At 36.1% G+C, this 18,935-nt stretch overlaps 1 protein-coding gene across 1 annotated transcript in view; it reads left to right on the top strand.

Moving 5' to 3' along the window:
• The window catches only part of LOC136853240 (CD109 antigen-like), a 1,188,472-nt gene that overhangs the window by 596,927 nt on the left and 572,610 nt on the right, over nt 1-18,935 (top strand). The window contains exon 4 of the mRNA XM_067128618.1: nt 980-1,160. Coding sequence (XP_066984719.1) covers nt 980-1,160 — 181 coding nt within the window. The remainder of the gene's footprint in view (nt 1-979; nt 1,161-18,935) is intronic.

The raw sequence follows: 18,935 nt of genomic DNA on the forward strand, positions 1-18,935 counted from the left end.
CTTTCATGACTCAAATAATGTTTCTTTATAATTACAAGGAAGGGGTTTATCCTGTAGACAGCTTGCTCTTATTCATTCACTTGACCTTTCCCGTCAGCTCCACATCCCCCGCTGGCTCTCTCTCTCTCTCTCTCTCTCTCTCTCTCTCTCTCTCTCTCTCTCTCTCTCTCTCTCTCTCTCTGGGTCCCTTTTGTTGGTTTAGGAGTTGTTGGCCCTCTTGACGTAAAATAGAAGTCTTGTTTTGAAGACTTTGTGCAAATATTGGAGTTTGATAGATACACACGCACGCACAAACAAGCGCACGTTATATTTGGGGTATTTTCCAAGGAAGCCAAGTTAGCGTGTAATTCCTCCTATTTTATCATATTGCATTGGCAGTTATACCATTCATATATACAAAAAATTTAATAAATATGAAGAAAAAATGCATAAACCTTTGAAAATAAAGGTATGTGTGAAGAGTTAATGATTGTATGAGAGCAAAGGTACCATGAAGTAGTGAATATACAAACAAATTGCGTACATTAGTTTCAATAATTTCCTAAAAATGCAGATTCATTGTCCTTCGTTTTAGAACCCTTCGTGTCGGAGTTAAAATTAACCCTAAAACTTCCCGGTCCAGTTTTTCAATTACTTTTTCTCTATAAGTGTTCGTGACCTAAGCTGGTGTTGAAAAGTTCAAATTGATTTCTGTCAATGGATTTAATTTAGTCTGATTCTCTCTCTCTCTCTCTCTCTCTCTCTCTCTCTCTCTCTCTCTCTCTCTCTCTCTCTCTCTCTCATGCTGTCAGTAATAATTGTAAATTAGCTTCTTATTTTATGTGCAGCTTTATAATTTTAGCCTTACAACAATCGCTCCTTGTTTCCTCTAATAATTCGGACATCAATTCATAGTTGTCCTACTAAATATTGCACTCTTTTCCGTCGTACAAGAACCTTTTTTTCCAGATGTGAACGAGGCATTTGTTTTCTCTTCCAGAACGTATCTGGTGGTAGCCCCGCGACTCGTTAGGGCCGGACAGGTGTACCGGTTAGTGGTGAACATCCTGGAACCGTCCCCGTCTCTGGTAGTGAGAGCCACCATCTTCAGAAACAACATTGACCTGGCGGCCGTGGAGCATGAGTGCGGAAGCCAGTCGCCCCAGGTTCTGGAGCTCATGGTGAGTGCAGGAAGTTCTTGTATGTGAAAACTTTTTCTTAGCAAGAATGTAGGCCGAATTATCTTTAAATTAGCTTTCTTCGTATACGTATAGACTTATTAGACACCAGGCTCTTTTATAAAATCACCGAACGCTTTTGAAGCTTGAAGAAGGCGCAAATCAAATAACCGTTAATCTCGTTGCTAGAAATCAGTTTTGCGTGTCATAGATCTTGCGCTTGGTGAGGCAGTGGCGTGCAGTTTGACCAGTATCAAGTTTCCATAATGTTGAAGCAGTGTAAATAGTCCAAATTTATTTCACAGAAGGCATGGATTCTATAGTTAACAGTATACGGTAAGCCATATACATGTGGTTTCCAGAGTTCTACGCCATTATTGGGAGGTCACTTGAAATTTGATTGCGAACCTTGATATCTAAGTTGGTTTAAGAGAAAATAGGCATAGTAGAGAAAATTTGGTCCATCACAAAATTGTATTGTTCTGTAAGGAAATTTAAAACCCCTCGTTTTATTTAGCTACGTGGCAGCTTTCAAACCATGAAGTAATATATTCACGCCATTTTCTAGTTAGGTTTTTTATTAGTGTTGTTTTGCTTAGTAGCTGTTCATCAGATGCACATATAGTCAAACGGTGATTCACTAAAATAAGAACAGTAAAATCTGAAATCTTTCAAAATACTGAGAACAGATGACTTCAAAAATTATGTAAGAACACTGAAAAATTCCGTATTTTGTTAGAGAAAACCGTTCTTCTAGCTTCCAGATAATGGGTTTTAATTTTTTATACAACATCCAATTGCGGGTGAATTATTTTGTATATCAATCAAATAAACTATATTTAATACTGCTGCGGTTAAAACTGTGGTGGACGGGAAGAAATCGATAATGGCAAATTTGACTTCAACGCTTCCAACCCAGCATAAGGTTGCCCAAAGGATCATATGACTCGGATATGATTTATCTAATTGTAAATTACCGGCCAAGATGACACACGAGACAGGTACCACAAAATTCTTCATCAGTACCAAAAACAGAGAATGCAGACAATGAATTTTATACCGTGGGAAAAACTTATTCCCAAGGGAAATTATAGCTGACAAGCGTTTTCTCCCCTGCCAGGATTCGAACCTGGGTCTTCGGTTTAAATGCAGTGAAAGACAGAGACTTTGACCACACGGCTATCAAAAGCGATGTAAGTCGCTATCAACTCTGCAGGCTTATGTACAGTAAAGCCGACAGCAACTCTTCACTTACTGTATATTGCTTATACACTTGTGACTCCTCATATTCACAAACCTTAAATCACAAGTATCAAATGTCGAATCCAGTATACGCAGGAATGGAGTTATAACCTAAAAGTGTATCCTCCCCGCCCATGATTAGATACAATAGTAATCAGTCAACTTTGACCATTTGGCTATCAAGAAGCAGTGAATGGTGTCCTTGGGCATAAGTTACTCCCAAAAGTATAGTGGACTCGATATTAAGTAAAACTAGGAGACTAACTTCCACCCCTTCTGAACGAAAAAGCTTATGGTGAATTTGAATTTCTCATTCCCTACCACACCGTAGAGTAAATATATACTTCGCAGTTAATGGAGTGTATCGAATTGTTATTTACTCCTGAAAATTCCCCTCTAAGCGGGAGAATCACATAGGTGACATTATATATGTGTGTATATATATATATATATATATATATATATATATATATATATATATATATATATATATATATATATATATATATATATATATATATATATATATATATATATATATATATATATATATATATATATATATATATATATATATATATATATATATATATATATATATATATATATATATATACACACACACACATACACACACACACATGTATACTAGCTGACCAGCCAGGAAACTTAATGAAAACTGATAAATTTTCTCTCTCTCCTGTTAAGATATTTGCTTCATTTACATAGACCAACATTTTTTACATTTTATATCTCACCCCTTCTCACCCCCTATTCCTATCAGGCATCGGGAATGTTACTATTCATCTCAGCAACCCCAAACACTATGGATTAGACACTAATATCTGTCGTTTTTGACATTTTATTTTTCACCTCCTCACCAGCCACACCCCCCCCCCCTTCCTATCGGGGCTGAACTTGGACTTAAGGGACATCGGGAGTTGTCACCATTCATGTCGGTGACCTCGAAAACTGTTGTTTGGACACTAATATCTGTAGTTTTTGGTTATTTTTTCATGTCACCCCCTTCCCACCCCCACCCACTTTGGTGCTAGTGGTGGCTTACCCCCATAGTATTCCTTTCCAGATAGTAAGTCATAATGTATACCAAGTTTGGTTGAAATTGCTCGATGTGTTTCAGATTTATGCTGGAACACACACACATCCATGCGTGTGTGTGTGTGTGTGTGTGTGTGTGTGTATATATATATATATATATATATATATATATATATATATATATATATATATATATTTATATATATATATATATATATATTTTATATATATATATTATATATAATATAAATCAACATACCAACATCCTCTTCTTCTAAACTTAGACGATATTTAGTGAAATTTAGTGAAAGTTGCAATGAATCATTATCACATATACACATAAGAACAGGCTCATTCATACTTAAATATAAACCTTTGTAGAGTAAAAAAGACGAAAAGATTGAAATATTTAGCATAATAATTAACGTTTTCTTTTTTTTCTGAGTTATTAAAGATTGTTTTCGTAAACTACCCCCTACCAGCTAATTCGTTGAATTCGATAATTAAAAAGTCAGACAGGAAGACGTGGCAACTGCCATGAGCCATTTCAACGACTAATGGTTTCAGCAGTTGAGTTGATTGCAGTAATTAACTAGTCTGTGAGCTCCAACAAAACTGTATTGACAAAATTTGATTGTCAGTACTTTTCTGATGTCTTAAATGTCTAAGGACGGTTGAAGGGCTAAAGTGTTCAAATGCGATTAAAAACTGAAAAAATATGCTTCCTTATGTTAAGGCATTTTGTGTTCATTAATACGAGATGATTAGAATTAACAAAATGCAACGGTCAACTGTGCCTGCTTGTGAGTGAAGCTGGGGGCAAGCTTACCTCTTCTATTATATTTTTGAACAAAAATGCCATCTGCCAGTGCTAATCTCTGCCCTATAACCTTTCCACCCTTTTCCTTTCCTTCCCTAGTTCCTCATTGGACGGGTGGGTACCGTTCTCAGCTAGCACTCTGCTGGCCCCGCGTTCGATTCTCCGACCGGCCAATGAAGAATTAGAGGAATTTGTTTCTGGTGATAGAAATTCATTTCTCGCTATAATGTGGTTCGGATTCCACAATAAGCTGTAGGTCCCGTTGCTAGGTAACTAATTGGTTCTTAGCCACGTAAAATAAATCTAATCCTTCGGGCCAGCCCTCTCTAGGAGAGCTGTTAATCAGCTCAGTGGTCTGGTTAAACTAAGGTATACTTAACTTTAACTTTTCCTTTCCTTCCCGTACTCCCTCGTTGTCCCCTTCCCCATTTCCCACTCATATTGATCGTTAATATTTGGACCTTGGAACTGAGCTGACTAAAGGCCTCCACACACGGTCAATATTTTGTCGTCAATAAGATTGGTTCAATATTTTGTAGTTGGCCACACACAGCTCAATAATATTGTCAATACCTTCACTTCTCGCCTGGTAGTTACAGGGAAAACATGCTCTCTGACACAGATATGGCCTGCGTGTCTGTGGCATTGTTATTTTGTGATGGCCCCAAGAAAAAGAAAAGGCGGCTTTGGATGAAAGAATGGTATAAACAAAGGAACTTATTTAGCCAGGAAAATTTGCGCAACGAACTTAAATTCAGTGCGCCAAGTGATTTTAAAAATTATATGAGGATGGACAGTGATATCTTTGATGAATTATTGGACATGGCGACACCATTAATAATGAAACTCAACACAAATAAGAGAGATGCCATCCCAGTTAGTCAGCGTTTATCTGTGACCTTACGTTATCTTATCACTGGAATTTGTTTTGAACACCTGAAATTTGATTTTGTTATATCTCCACAGTCCATTGGCCAAATCATCATAGATACTTCCAAAGCTTTAATCAAGTGTCTGAAAGGATATGTAAAGGTGAATAAAAACAACTTTTTTGTCCAGTTGTTATTTACACAATTATCTGGCAAAAAGAAGAATATAGAAAATGTTGTGGATGAACACATAAATATGGAAGATTCTGATTCAAGTGATAATATTTATGAAGGTTTGCAAAATACAGAAGAGAGTTGTATAACTGAAGCGTTATTGGTGGCTAAAATGAATAGGGATCAATACTGTGATTATTTCAATAAAGAAGGTGCTATTCCTTGGCAAAGTCGCAAGCATTAGTTAAATCATACATAGGTTAAATTATGGAAAAATATCTGATCTATTTTGTTAGTATTAAAAAGTATTGCTAATACTTTAACAATAATGTTGGAACAAAACATTTAAATAGTTCTTCTTAATATCTGTTGATTGTTGGGCTATACTTTTATATTAAAATCTTGAGAAATAAATATATGTGAAATTGCTACTCACATTTTCAATTTCCTGTGATTCAAGACAATCATCCTCACTGTCCATGGTGTTAAGGGACTCTGCATGGGGTTTCTTGATCGCTGAGGAACAGCATTTCATCAAAGTACCACAATGTTGGTTCATAAATTCCCTCTGTTCCGGCTTCCGACTTCTTGGAGATGTCGACCTTCTTTAGCTCTTTACGGAAATTGGTCCTCAGTGCATTGAATTTCTTCTTTACATCATCCATTTTGGCTTAGGGAAACTTCTCCCTGTATTTTTTTAATAGAAGTTCATAATCCTTCTTCTTTTTATCCCTGTTGTTATAGTCACTTGACTTCACCTTCCATAATGAGGGCAAGGCCTTATATACTCTGATACAATCGAATATAAAGGCTCGATCAGTTGATTTTCCTTTCTGAGTAGACACCTCCTCGACCTCCTCAGACATGTCGAAACGACGACAACCGTAGAAATGACAAAATTGCTCAATACTACCCACAGACGGCAGCAATCTTTCCCCGTCAAGTCGAAACCATTTGAATGACTCATTACTATTGAACTACCCATCAATCTTAAAACTACACGGTCAATATGATGGACAATCTCGGCATTATTGTCAATTTTATTGACCGTGTGTAGAGGCCTTAACTTGACTGTATTGCAGCGTGGGCTCTTGCTTTCAGACCGGCCTAAAAATTGGATCAACCGTATCACTCACATTAAATTAACAGATGAGAATATGACACGTGGTGTTTCCTAATTGGGTATGAATTAGTAATGAATGACGTCACGATCGTTTGGTTGTACTCGGTAGACATCACGAACGTCCTATATACGAGTAGAGGGCATTTCAAAGATGAGGCTTTATTGCTTTCTTACCAGGGTGACTGTAATTCAAGAATAAGTGATTATCAATACGTGAAGAACAACATATGTTTGTAAAAATATTTTTTTATTGACTTCATATTCCCAGAAGTCGTCGTTCAATAATTCAGTGGAAGAATAATAAGGAAATGTGTAAAATGAAGAATTTCCATTTGACATTAGCGAAAGGAGAGGAAGACTGCCATTTGGCTTTGACGTCATTCATGAGATAGTTACTGTTCCCTTGCAAAATTCTTCTTGGTATTTTAACATTCGATAGGTTAGTTTATTGTGACTGAGTTGTTGTTTTTCTCTTTGTCTTTTCAGGATCGTAGTTTTAAAACTTTTAAGGCTAATATTATATGACCTTGTCGCAGAGCACAGCTTACTAGTCAGACCAAACCTATCGTTTAAAATTCGTAAGTGATGTAATTGTTTGATATATAAATTTTGTTTCACTGGTACAAATAGCTTATTAATGTGAAGTTTTATTCAGCTTTTTAACTATTTTTTTATCATATTCTACTAGTGAATATCATTGTAACTGATATTACGCTCTTTTCCCGGTTTACAAAGTATATTTATGTAATCAAATGAATACTTTTATTGGATTTTTTTTTATTTCCGAAAGGCATAGCTCATCGCTATTCAAGAAAAAGTCACATCAATCACCAGTGCAGTTTTTATTTCCACAAATAACTCTAAAACAATGTTTCGTAACAAACACGGTCACAGTTATACGAAATTCATCCCACCTTAAAACTTGTTAAAAAGTTTGATGGTTAAATTTATTCTAAAATGCTTGCGTGTTGTCGATACCGTTTACAAAAGAGTACTTTGGAAGGTTTAATATGCGCGAACTTTCGCTGAACTTGACGAGGGCAGCAGCTTCACAAGTAGTTAGCAGCCTCATCACTTTCTTGTTACTTTTGAAATCCCTGCTAAGGTTGTTAATGCGGATTTTGAGAGGACCGTCAAGAGTCAAACTAAGGAAATTTTGTGTATTTCAATGGTAAGTCATTACAAATATATTTTTAAACTTGTGTTAACTCCGTGCTGAAACTTTCCTACAAAACTAAGGATCTTGTTCATAAGTATTTCGAGAACGGGTATTTTGCTTAATTTCTTGATATTGTTCCAAAGGAGGCAAGTGAGAACAGATTTTGTGTAACTTGAATGTTTCAGCAATATTTGTTTGATAGAATACCTTGATGTTTTATTTGTTAATAATAGTGACAAAGTATTAATAATACATTGTAGTAGAAGAACAAGGTTGTAACCAGTGCTACCATAGTAATAATCATCATCATAAGTAATAAACGAAAATTAAATAAGGTTAATAATAATGATCGTAAGTAATAAACGAAAGTGAAATAAGATTAACTCCGTGAATTTCTCGATGTGGACTTCACCTGGAGATGAAATGAAATTTAGCAAGCAACAAATTTTCGCCCCAACGTGCTTGACTGAGTCAGAGTTCAATTAATCAGCCAGCCGTCGTAAGATCTGAAATGAAAGAATATGAAAAAGAGATTACGTGGAACAGGGAGAAAAATTAAGATGCGGAACGGAAGACGTAAAGCTGATGATAGAAACAAAAGAGTTTTAATGCATTGCCTCACATTAATTCGCATTAGATCAGTGCTCCTGTTGAAAAGTGGTTATTAAACTCAGCGAATTAAATGAACTTTACTGGCCCGGAAAAAATCGCTTTTATCAGGAGCGATGCAGCTTCAGCGTCGCAGTGTTTTGATCTTATTATTTGTGTGTGTGTCGTGTATTAAATAAGATTATTTGTAGTTGGCCGGATTAAAAGTAACCTGAATTTTTCTGGTGCGGTAACCTTGTCATTTTGTTTATGATGTGGATTAAATGCGATTGCTTGTTCTCTGGAGTATAAAATAACACCCTGAATTTATGAAAAATATTACTGGAGTCTTTCCTCTACCACCCAAAATACAAACAGTGTATTTATATTATCCCATCAGCGTTTTTAATCCGGGATTAAGTATTCTTTTGTTTCATTTTTTTGTGTCCTAAGTACATATATTTTATTTTAGTTTTAGTTAATTATTTGTGGATGAAAAATTAATGTCTCTGGCAATCTCACGTGAGCCATCAAAGTAACAAATATCATCCAAACCATAAAACTGAAAAAGTGGACATTACAGTCTGCATGTCGCACACACGTTCGGTCGAGGCATTTCCTGGTACATTGAGCATGCTCACTTTGTATAAACTATAATTCACACGGTTCCGTTGTGGCCTGATTAAAAATATATAGTAAATTGTTCTAAAACACTAATCTCTCTCTCTCTCTCTCTCTCTCTCTCTCTCTCTCTCTCTCTCTCTCTCTCTCTCTCTCTCTCTGTATAACGTTCGTTGTTGTTGTTTCTCGAAAATCTTAAAAGAAATGCTCTCGGCTACATACAGCTTTCGATATTGAATATAATTCAAAAGTGTGAACCCTTTGAAGGCCCGTAAAGGCCCCTGAAATTGGAATGGCGTGCTGTCTGTATCTCAGCTTCTAGTTGTCGTAGAAATTTGAAGTCAGGGTTAAACGACCCAACGTACAAAAGTTTGTTTACCTATGTCTGTAAGGCACTCGGTCCAACCTCTCGTTTTTTTTTTTTACTGCTCTTGGTGCTTGACCTCTGCATAAAACCTACTTTTTAAGGCAGAATAGAACATAGAACTTTCGTAGTTCGTCAATGGGCAAAACTTTGTGACATTTGATTCTAAACCAGTTGGTTGTAGAACCGATAACCATGCGAGTAATATTGATGGATTTAAAAACTATCTCAACGAGAGCCATTTGCTGTTACCCGAAGGACCTGGCTGATCGCCATCAGTCCCTTGCCGTGTACTCCTGATAACACTTCGGTTATTTTACAAAGTCACGAAAACCCCAAAACCTTGATCTGGGCGTATTGATTAAGGCGGAGTTGTCATGTTGTGGTTGCTCTATATTTGCAGATGCAGACGAGACATGGAGGCTGAATTTATTTGGATACTGGAATGCGAAAACGAAAAAGAACAACCAGCGAATCATCAGTTTCGGATCGTAAACTATCGTTGTCTTTCTGAGTAATCATAGTCAGATATGCTATTTTTACTGTTAACAGTCCCTTCCATTTTTCCCAGGCCCCACTCCATCGAAGGCGCTCTGCGAGAAGGGCAAGCTTGCATGTCATACACACAATAATGCAGAGACATTCTAGAGTTTATACGGCGTACGTCATATTGATAGTTAAATCGACACTGTTATAACACTCAGAGAATAAGAAGCTTAATTTTTCTTGAAAGATCTGTTTTCAGTCCTGCTGATTCCAAATGGAAGCTTATTGTACAGTCTTTAAGGCTCTCAAATCTACTTTCAGTGATTCTTGGCTTAAATTAGTTGAGACCATCAGTAGGTAGTCTTGTTTTGACTCCATCCGTTGGCTGTATAACACGCAGCAAGGTTTTCAGATATTTTGAACACCCAGATCTTGATAGCTCGAAGAGTCATTACACATATTGTAACTTTGATAGGAAGTCCCTGCAACTCGAACAATACCGGGGAAATTCTGTTCCGAAGTACGACACACTTTGTTAATCTTGCCGCTCTATTTAATGTATTTTGCAGATTCATAAGCTGAGATAATCCACCCTATTTATGACATAATTAATCACAATTTTTTTTTTCTTTTGAACACTCATCAAAATATTTTTTAACATTCTTCCCCTTTCTACTATCATAAATCCTGTATTATATTCGTTTAATTTTAACTGCTTGAAAGCATCCATTCCATTCCTTTACACTGGTCAGGAAGGTATTTAGTTTCTCATTTGTATCTCCGAAGTTGTTTAGGGAGAAATAAAATTGGGTGTCATCCGCAGACAGCTTAAACTTTGCCCCATTTCCTTATGTCTTCCCGATGGCTTTTCCTGAGGCCTGTGAAGATTATATTAACAAAAATTCTTTTCCTTTACTATACCTGCATAAGTTTACCTCTTTATATTGGGAGCTGGGGTCTACTTCGTCTGAGTTTTTAATATTTCCATCGTCTCCGTGATATTATCAATCTCTGAGTCATCTCAGCAATTTTTCATCCCGCTCAGCGACCTTAGCATTCCGCTTTACTACCACGGTGTTTTGCATCTTAATTTCCTTCTTCATTATAAGTAGTTGATTCTGCATAGCCTTATTTTCATTCACTAATGAAAGAACCCTATCCAAACGAACAGGGTGGAGTCACTTCGGTCTCATGATGTTATCCTCAAAGATGCTGTCTGTGATACCATAAATTGCATTTACATCCTATCTAATCCTTACCGTTCCCTATTTTGGATTGACAACTGTGACCATTTATACAAGCTATTTTCTTTTAATAGTTGTTTCAATGTGCAACATAACCAATTTGCAATAAAATACAGTATTCAATAGTAAAATTACCCCCTTGCCAGCTGTACGGGCTGTGTAATCTCTCAATTTTATCGATAAATATTGTTTTATCGATAAAATTGAGAGATTACAAAGCCTGTACAGCTGGCAAGGGGGTAATTTTACTATTGAATACTGTATTTTATTGCAAAGTGGTTATGTTGCACATTGAAACAACTATTAAAATATTGTTTTAAGTCCTTATGTGTAATAGTATGGAAGATTTATACCGTGCAGTGGATCGGTGTTGATTCAAACACGGTAGAGATGCACTTCTGTGAATTGAAAGCAGTGGTATGTAAATATTTTTGGATAAGTTGATTATGAAAAAGATTATAGATTTCATTTAAAAAAAATAATTGCTAAAAATAGATAGATAGATAAATAGATAGATAGATAGATGAGAAAGAGCGCGAGCTACAATCGGCATACCAGCCTACGGAACATCAATCACTGGGTTGGCACCAACGCCAGATCTCATCTCTCTCTCTCTCTCTCTCTCTCTCTCTCTCTCTCTCTCTCTCTCTCTCTCTCTCTCTCTCTGATTCCCCTTGATTGATTTCCCTCTTTCCCTTCCACGTCTGTTCCGTCATTCCTTGAGTTGCTTTCCTTCCACCCATCATTAGAGCCGGATTGAATTTCCGAATGGATCGGGAGATTTGTCGGTATTCGCAGGCCGTGGAGGGACGATGATGACGGAATTGATTTCGATAAGCGAAAGGCCGATGTTATTTGTGCTTTGAAGTCCCGTGCTAACAGCTCACATAATTAAACTGGCTCTGTTTTGCTGTTGGGAGAGTGTTCGAATTTGTTCTACTATTTGCTTTTGTGTGTTTTGTATTGTTTGATTTTTTTTCAGTGAATCGTGCCTGGTTGATGTGTATAAGGGTCAACTTTCCTCAGCTGGATTTTGACGTACCCAAATTAACTTTAATGATTGAGATCAAGTGTATTTCGCCAAACTAATAATACTCCTTTCCTCAGGTCAGTTGCAGACATCATTTCCAGTCGAGTGCTTCATTTTAATGAGTGAAGACATAGGAGTTAATTAATAGAGCTGGGTCAAGTGTTCTTTAGAATAATTGAACATCACATTGTGTTATTGCAATTACAAACTGCGAAATTGTTTTCCACAGTAGAAGTATTATACATTTATACATACCTTCACTTAATGTAAGTGTTTAAGATATGTATTTATACTTATTGAAATGCGTGTATCATTAATCACAAGGACCCATGACCTCATTTTTCCACGAGAATGGTTTATTGCCTCCTTTTGGGAAGAGATCGACAGCTCTCAAGCCTACAAAAGCTGATTGAGAAACTATACTGTGCAGATGAAGCTTTTCTGATGGACACTATAACTTGAGGATATTATTTGTTGGTGAATTTATGTAAACTGCTTATTGAGACTTGGTTCAGATGGACTGCTGATCTTAAAATACAGTTCACCTTGTTTATTGCATGAAGTTTAACTCGCCTAAGAGTAGGAAGTAGATAAAGAATGATGATAGCAAAAATTATTTCGCTGAACTGAAGAAAGTATTGCCTGTGGTTTGTTTCTGGTGAAACTGGGCGTACATAGGCCCATTGAACATGAGTGACGTAATTCTTCTCTCCGTTAAACTAGATGCTTTACAGATTCTGGAAGGGTATGTGGGGATGAGGGGAGAGGGGACTTGAGGTGGTTCCCATCCCCTTGCATACGTAAAAGTATAACAAGGCGGCCTTTCAAGTCAAAGTGACATTTGATGCGAGCTACACTTTGATCTGCCACTTGAAGTGTTTATTCTCCATATGCCATTTGACTAGAGTCAACTTCGAGAGAACCTTTAAAATAAAGGGACTCTTTCATGTCTGTTTATCGACGAGAAACTTCATATTACACACCCACACGATCCTTGTTATGAGAGGAATATCATGATTCACAAACGAGTGGACTTTGATATCTTATATAGAGACGCTGATTTTATGACACCGTGTATATCTCGTGCTACGTCCTTGTAGCTTTCACTAATAACCGTTTGCTTCATTGTTGGTGCAATATTGTCGTCATGATACTTTTTACCATTTTTCTTTTTTTCAAATTTATTTTATTAAAATTGTTTTCAACTCACGAGTTTATGGCTCACTCACGTTGCTGTCTCAGGCACGACAGTAGATCCGGAAACGCAAGTTGAATCATTAGAGGTTATGCAGAATTATTCATTACTCGCAAGAGAGCTCACCCTCGGCGCTCTCAGATGCATTCCTCAATCTGAGGTGAGTGAGGGCCACTTCGGATGCGAAGCATCAGAGGGACAAGAATGATATTCGTCAGATTACATAAAATATATATTACAAACGATATCTATTATTACACTGACAATGCATGGTATATTTTATCGAAAATATACAAAACAGTTATAACCACGGCATTTTCAAAATACAAATTCATCCACATATTGTACTATATGGTTACAAAAAGGAATTTTCAGTATCCAGTAACTGGAACCCTGAAATCACATGTATGGTTCAGCATGAATATTTCTGCATCTGTATTGTATTGATATCCCATGACAGGCGATCTACCACGTCGGAACAAAACTGGCACACGTTTTCCTTTTAATCAACGTTTTTGAACGATATTTTTTTTATTTCGGATGTAAACGAAATTAATTTCTGTGTTAAAACTCTGCAGAATGATTGCTTTATTTTTGGTTATGAAATGTACTGCGCCATATCCATTAATTGTAATACAATTTATATGATAGTTTCATCATTTGAGAGATAATATGTTTGACCTAGATAGCTCTTGTTTATGACATGCGCCTCCATAGACTATAGCTTTGGCATTTACTCATTGGCAATATTTCATTTCATTTTATTCCTTTCAGTATTTTTGTTTTACACGATTTATTACGAATCGATTGCCTTCCCTCGTCCTGGAATTTTCCTTTTGTGCTTTGATGCATATTGATTTTATCTAGCAGATGATCGCCCCGAAAAAGAGTCTTCCTTTTGCCCCGAAAAAGAGTCTTCCTTTATGCAATGCATGATTTAATTTTTCCATGTGACATTCTGCAGGAATACCTTTATCAACGTGGAGAATACGTGCTTGGCTCTACAACAACATAAAATATCGCAAGTTTAGTGAAAGATCGTCAATATATATATATATATATATATATATATATATATATATATATATATATATATATATATATATATATATATATATATATATATGTGTGTGTGTGTGTGTGTGTGTGTGTGTGTGTGTGTGTTTGTGCGTGTGTGTGTGTGTAAAACAAAGGGCCTTTGTGAAATTTCCGCCATTCGTGTCTTTTCTGCGCTTTTTCGTCCATAAATCTCCAGGCATTTCCAGAGTCGCTGTTCCTAGTTATCATCCAAGAAGGTCGGGATCTTCCAACTCCTATGGTGACCACACACTGTCACGGACGTGCTTAAGCCATCTCTGCCCCCCCCCCCCTTTATTTTTATCACATCCATATAAGGAACTTCCGTATTTTCCCTTATGGGATCATTTATCACTCTGTGCTAGTAAGATGTGTGCTACCATCTTACTCTTAATATTCTTCTTAAAGCTTTACCACAATGAAACGTTGGAAATAAAGAACTGTGCTAAAGTTACTTAGTTTGTCTGGTCTACCCTCACACTGATGTGACTCACTGGCCGTCGCGTCGCCTAGCCCCGCTTTTGGATATACAGTATATGTGTAATATATATATATATATATATATATATATATATATATATATATATATATATATATATATATATATGTGTGTGTGTGTGTGTGTGTGTGTTTTATGTATAAGTGCGTGTGTGAGTATAAATTTTTCATCGTTAACATCAGTATTTTAAGTACTATTGATATTGCGAATTCAAACGTCTTTTCTCATTTCTTATGATTTATAATATTTTTTTAAAGCATCTCTAGGACTAGTCTCTCTCTCTCTCTCTCTCTCTCTCTCTCTCTCTCTCTCTCTCTCTCTCTCTCTCTCTCTCTCTCTCTCTCAGCAGTATTTCCAATACGGCAATATAAATCTTCGACATATTTTTTTACTGTTTGTTATCGTGAATTCAAACGTCTTTTCTCATTTCTTATGATTTATAATATTTTTTTTAAAGTATCCCTAGGACTAGTCTCTCTCTCTCTCTCTCTCTCTCTCTCTCTCTCTCTCTCTCTCTCTCTCTCTCTCTCTCTCTCTCTCTCTCTCTCTGTCAGCAATATTTCCAATAAGGCAATATAATTCTTCGATATATTTTGTTACTGTTTGTTATCGTGAATTCAAACGTCTTTTCTCATTTCTTATGATTTATGATATTTTTTTTAAAGTATCTCTAAGACTAGTCTCTCTCTCTCTCTCTCTCTCTCTCTCTCTCTCTCTCTCTCTCTCTCTCTCTCTCTCTCTCTGTCAGCAGTATTTCCAATAAGGCAATATAATTCTTCGATATATTTTGTTACTGTTTGTTATCGCCCTGTGAAGAGAGCCGTGCCCTCCACTTCTGAAGATTAGTCTCCTCTTCGTAATATCGACGTTCGTCTGTGTAATTAATTTGTTTGTGTCGCCAAAGGAACGCTCAATCTCGTTTGGAGCCTTTGCCTGTTTCACTCTCCTTTTCTCTAAGAGACCTGTCAGTATACATTTTATTATACAAATTTTTTTGAATTTCATTTTCTCTAGTTCAAACAAAAGTATTTTCCGCTTGTCTATTTTATCTGTCTGTGCAGATTAGTGCAGAACTTAAGGCATTATAATCAGACGTCGGCAGTTGCCAAATACTGTTGGGAAAATGATCACAGAATAGACTGGGAAAATATGAGTTTTCTGTACAGGAACACCAACAAAACATCTAGACTGGTTGTAGAGAACGCCTTCATAACTTGCGCCAACAACACGATGGCAGGGAACACCGGAAACGGCTTTGAAGACAGCATATCTAGAAAAATCGTATACTCCACAGTAGCAAGGAAACGAAGAAAAAACGTAAGAGAACGCGCGGAAAACGGTCACCTAGGAGGAGGGATCAGAGAAAGACCAAGGTCAAGAGGAGGTGGAGGTCACACAGGAAGCGCTAGGCGATTATAGGATTAAAAGCACCCAGCACACAGATATAAATACAGCCGGACTACGCGTCTGCTCATTGTACGGATACTTGATAATGTGGACTGTTTGTCCAAGAAAGCTTGTAACTTTTTGAATAAAAACTCCATTAGATACCATCCAGTTTGAATGAGGTCCTTATAGTAATTCTACTAATGCACAGAACAATTGTGTATGTGAGAAAGTTAATATATATATATATATATATGTATATATATATATATATATATATATATATATATATATATATATATATATAAGTATATGTATGTATATATGCAGTATATATACGAGTATGTGTGTGTATGTATATATATGTACAGTATATTATATATATTTAAATATGCAGAGGAATCACAAAAATTTTGCGCGATATCAAATTTGCGGGTGCTACGCTTGAAAATGTGTAATGATTACACGAAATTACTCGGTAATTAGTTTTTAATTTTATCCGCCTTGTGGTGAACTTGCAGATTGTATATCATGCAAAATTTTTGTGATTCTACTGTATATATATATATATATATATATATATATATATATATATATATATATATATATATATATATATATATATATATATATATATATATATATATATATATACACCCATCCTAACAGTGACTATTATCATCAATTATTTTATACATGAAATAAAGGTTATCATTATTTTCAACTTCTAAGGAGTTACACTGATTTTCATCAGGGTCGTAAAATGCCACTTTGAACTATATTGTATTTTCAAGACTTGGGATTCTAATAAAGAATAGTTAGTCTTTGTCATTATCGGAATCCTAATCTTTTGACTAAGAAGGATTTCACAGACTTAAATAGCTCGTAGAGAGGCTTAGGGAATTTCATTATTAACGAGGATTGTTTTTTTTAATCTCTCTCTCTCTCTCTCTCTCTCTCTCTCTCTCTCTCTCTCTCTCTCTCTCTCTCTCTCTCTCTCTCTCTGCGGCATAGACTGAAATAGAATAAGAGCCGAAGGGTTACCTAAAATCATTATTACACCTCATCACTTTTAGAACCTCCAATCAAAGGCTTTTGTAGGTCGTCAGTTATGGTCTGTTCTTTGGGAGTTCCTTGCAAGCTGCTAAGAATCAGTGATATTACGGATGAGTCCTTTCACTCATAACATGCATTTCTTAAGTAAAAACAAAAACTTGGTATGCATGTTTAATTTTTAAGTTTATTCATGGTTGTGGCTGTTCTGTTTCCCGTTAAGAACGTTGCCCACTTGTGAGAGGTTTATTATTATTATTATTATTATTATTATTATTATTATTATTATTATTATTATTATTATTATTATTATTATTATTATTATTATTATTGGAAAAAATCCACAGTACGTAACAGTGAGGATGTATTTAAAAATAAAAATAAAACTTCAGAGAGCTTTCTAGAATTTGTACAGTTCTTCTTTTCAAATCTCTCTGTTGTTGTTGTCGTATGGCGGATAAAGTATTCGACAAAAATTTCGTATTTTATTTTGTGGAAAATGACCTTCCCAACCATGTATTCTTTTGCGATACTGTTACTGATACTCGAGTTGATAGTTTTGCCTCTCTGGAATGGCAGAACAACGTTGCTGATGACTTGGGAGAGGCGAGGGATTCGCAGCTTCTCGCTTATTGTAAACCACATGCCTAAAACCAAACCTTACTTACTTCAGTCCTGTAGTCTTGAAAAAGGTGGGTCCAAATTCTTTACGTGAATTAGCTGATCACAGACCCGAGAACCTGAAGCTTGGTAAGATTCGAGACCAAGAATCCTCGGAGAGAAGTATTCCAGAGAAGAGCATCAGACTGAGGCCAGCGAGAGCATCTGATGCATGTCAAGTGTCTGCTCCATGCTCCTCTGCCGCCACCTGAAACATTGTTTACAAGAAAATATTGTTTTTCATAGCAAGAAATAGCCGTCCCCAATTGCGTAAGTGTGACGCATAACATGCCCGTTTGCATATATGCAGTGTATAGCGCCCATGTGCAATACATATGTTAAGTAAACAGGTTTGCATATATTCTTTTGGATATTTCGGCTGACGTATAAAGAAGACGAGAAACGGAATAAAAATGAGCTGTCCCGGCGAACGCTTACAGGGATCGTGTTTTATGCCGAGCTATCAAAAGACGCTGACTAGGCTTATTTTATCCGTTTTATGAGTGCCCTGAGGTATAAGGTAGAGTTGGTAAGAAATAGCATTACACACACGTGTATATATATATATATATATATATATATATATATATATATATATATATATATATATATATATATATATATATATATATGAGTATATACACATATATAGTATTATTAGATATATAATGTGTGTGCACGTATGTATATATGTGTGTATGTATGTATCGTGCACGTATGCATGCCTTTGGTACTTATACTTACAGATATTAACCTACAAATATCTCTTCAATACTGAAGACAGCATACCTTACCCGCCCGGGTTTTCGAATACTGACTGGGAAGATGCACTTATCATGTATAATTCTCTCGAATGAAATTCATTCAGAAGGTCGAGTGCATTGGATCCTACGTAAATATTTGTGAATGTTAGCGCGTACTTTAATGTCCCAATATAATTATATAATCTTATTCCATACTCAGCATAAGCCTCTTAAGATAAGAAATGAAAATCATTTTGGTCTAATAAACAAATGTAGAAACCGTAATTGCCTCCAGCTCCTTTGCTTCCTTGCTTTTGGCCATTTGATCTTGGCAGAGACACCTGAAATGATGAAGGGCTGTACAGTAGGTACAGTCTCTGAATGCA

This window comes from Macrobrachium rosenbergii, chromosome 27 (assembly GCF_040412425.1).
Source record: "Macrobrachium rosenbergii isolate ZJJX-2024 chromosome 27, ASM4041242v1, whole genome shotgun sequence".
Taxonomy (NCBI): Eukaryota; Metazoa; Arthropoda; class Malacostraca; order Decapoda; family Palaemonidae; genus Macrobrachium; species Macrobrachium rosenbergii.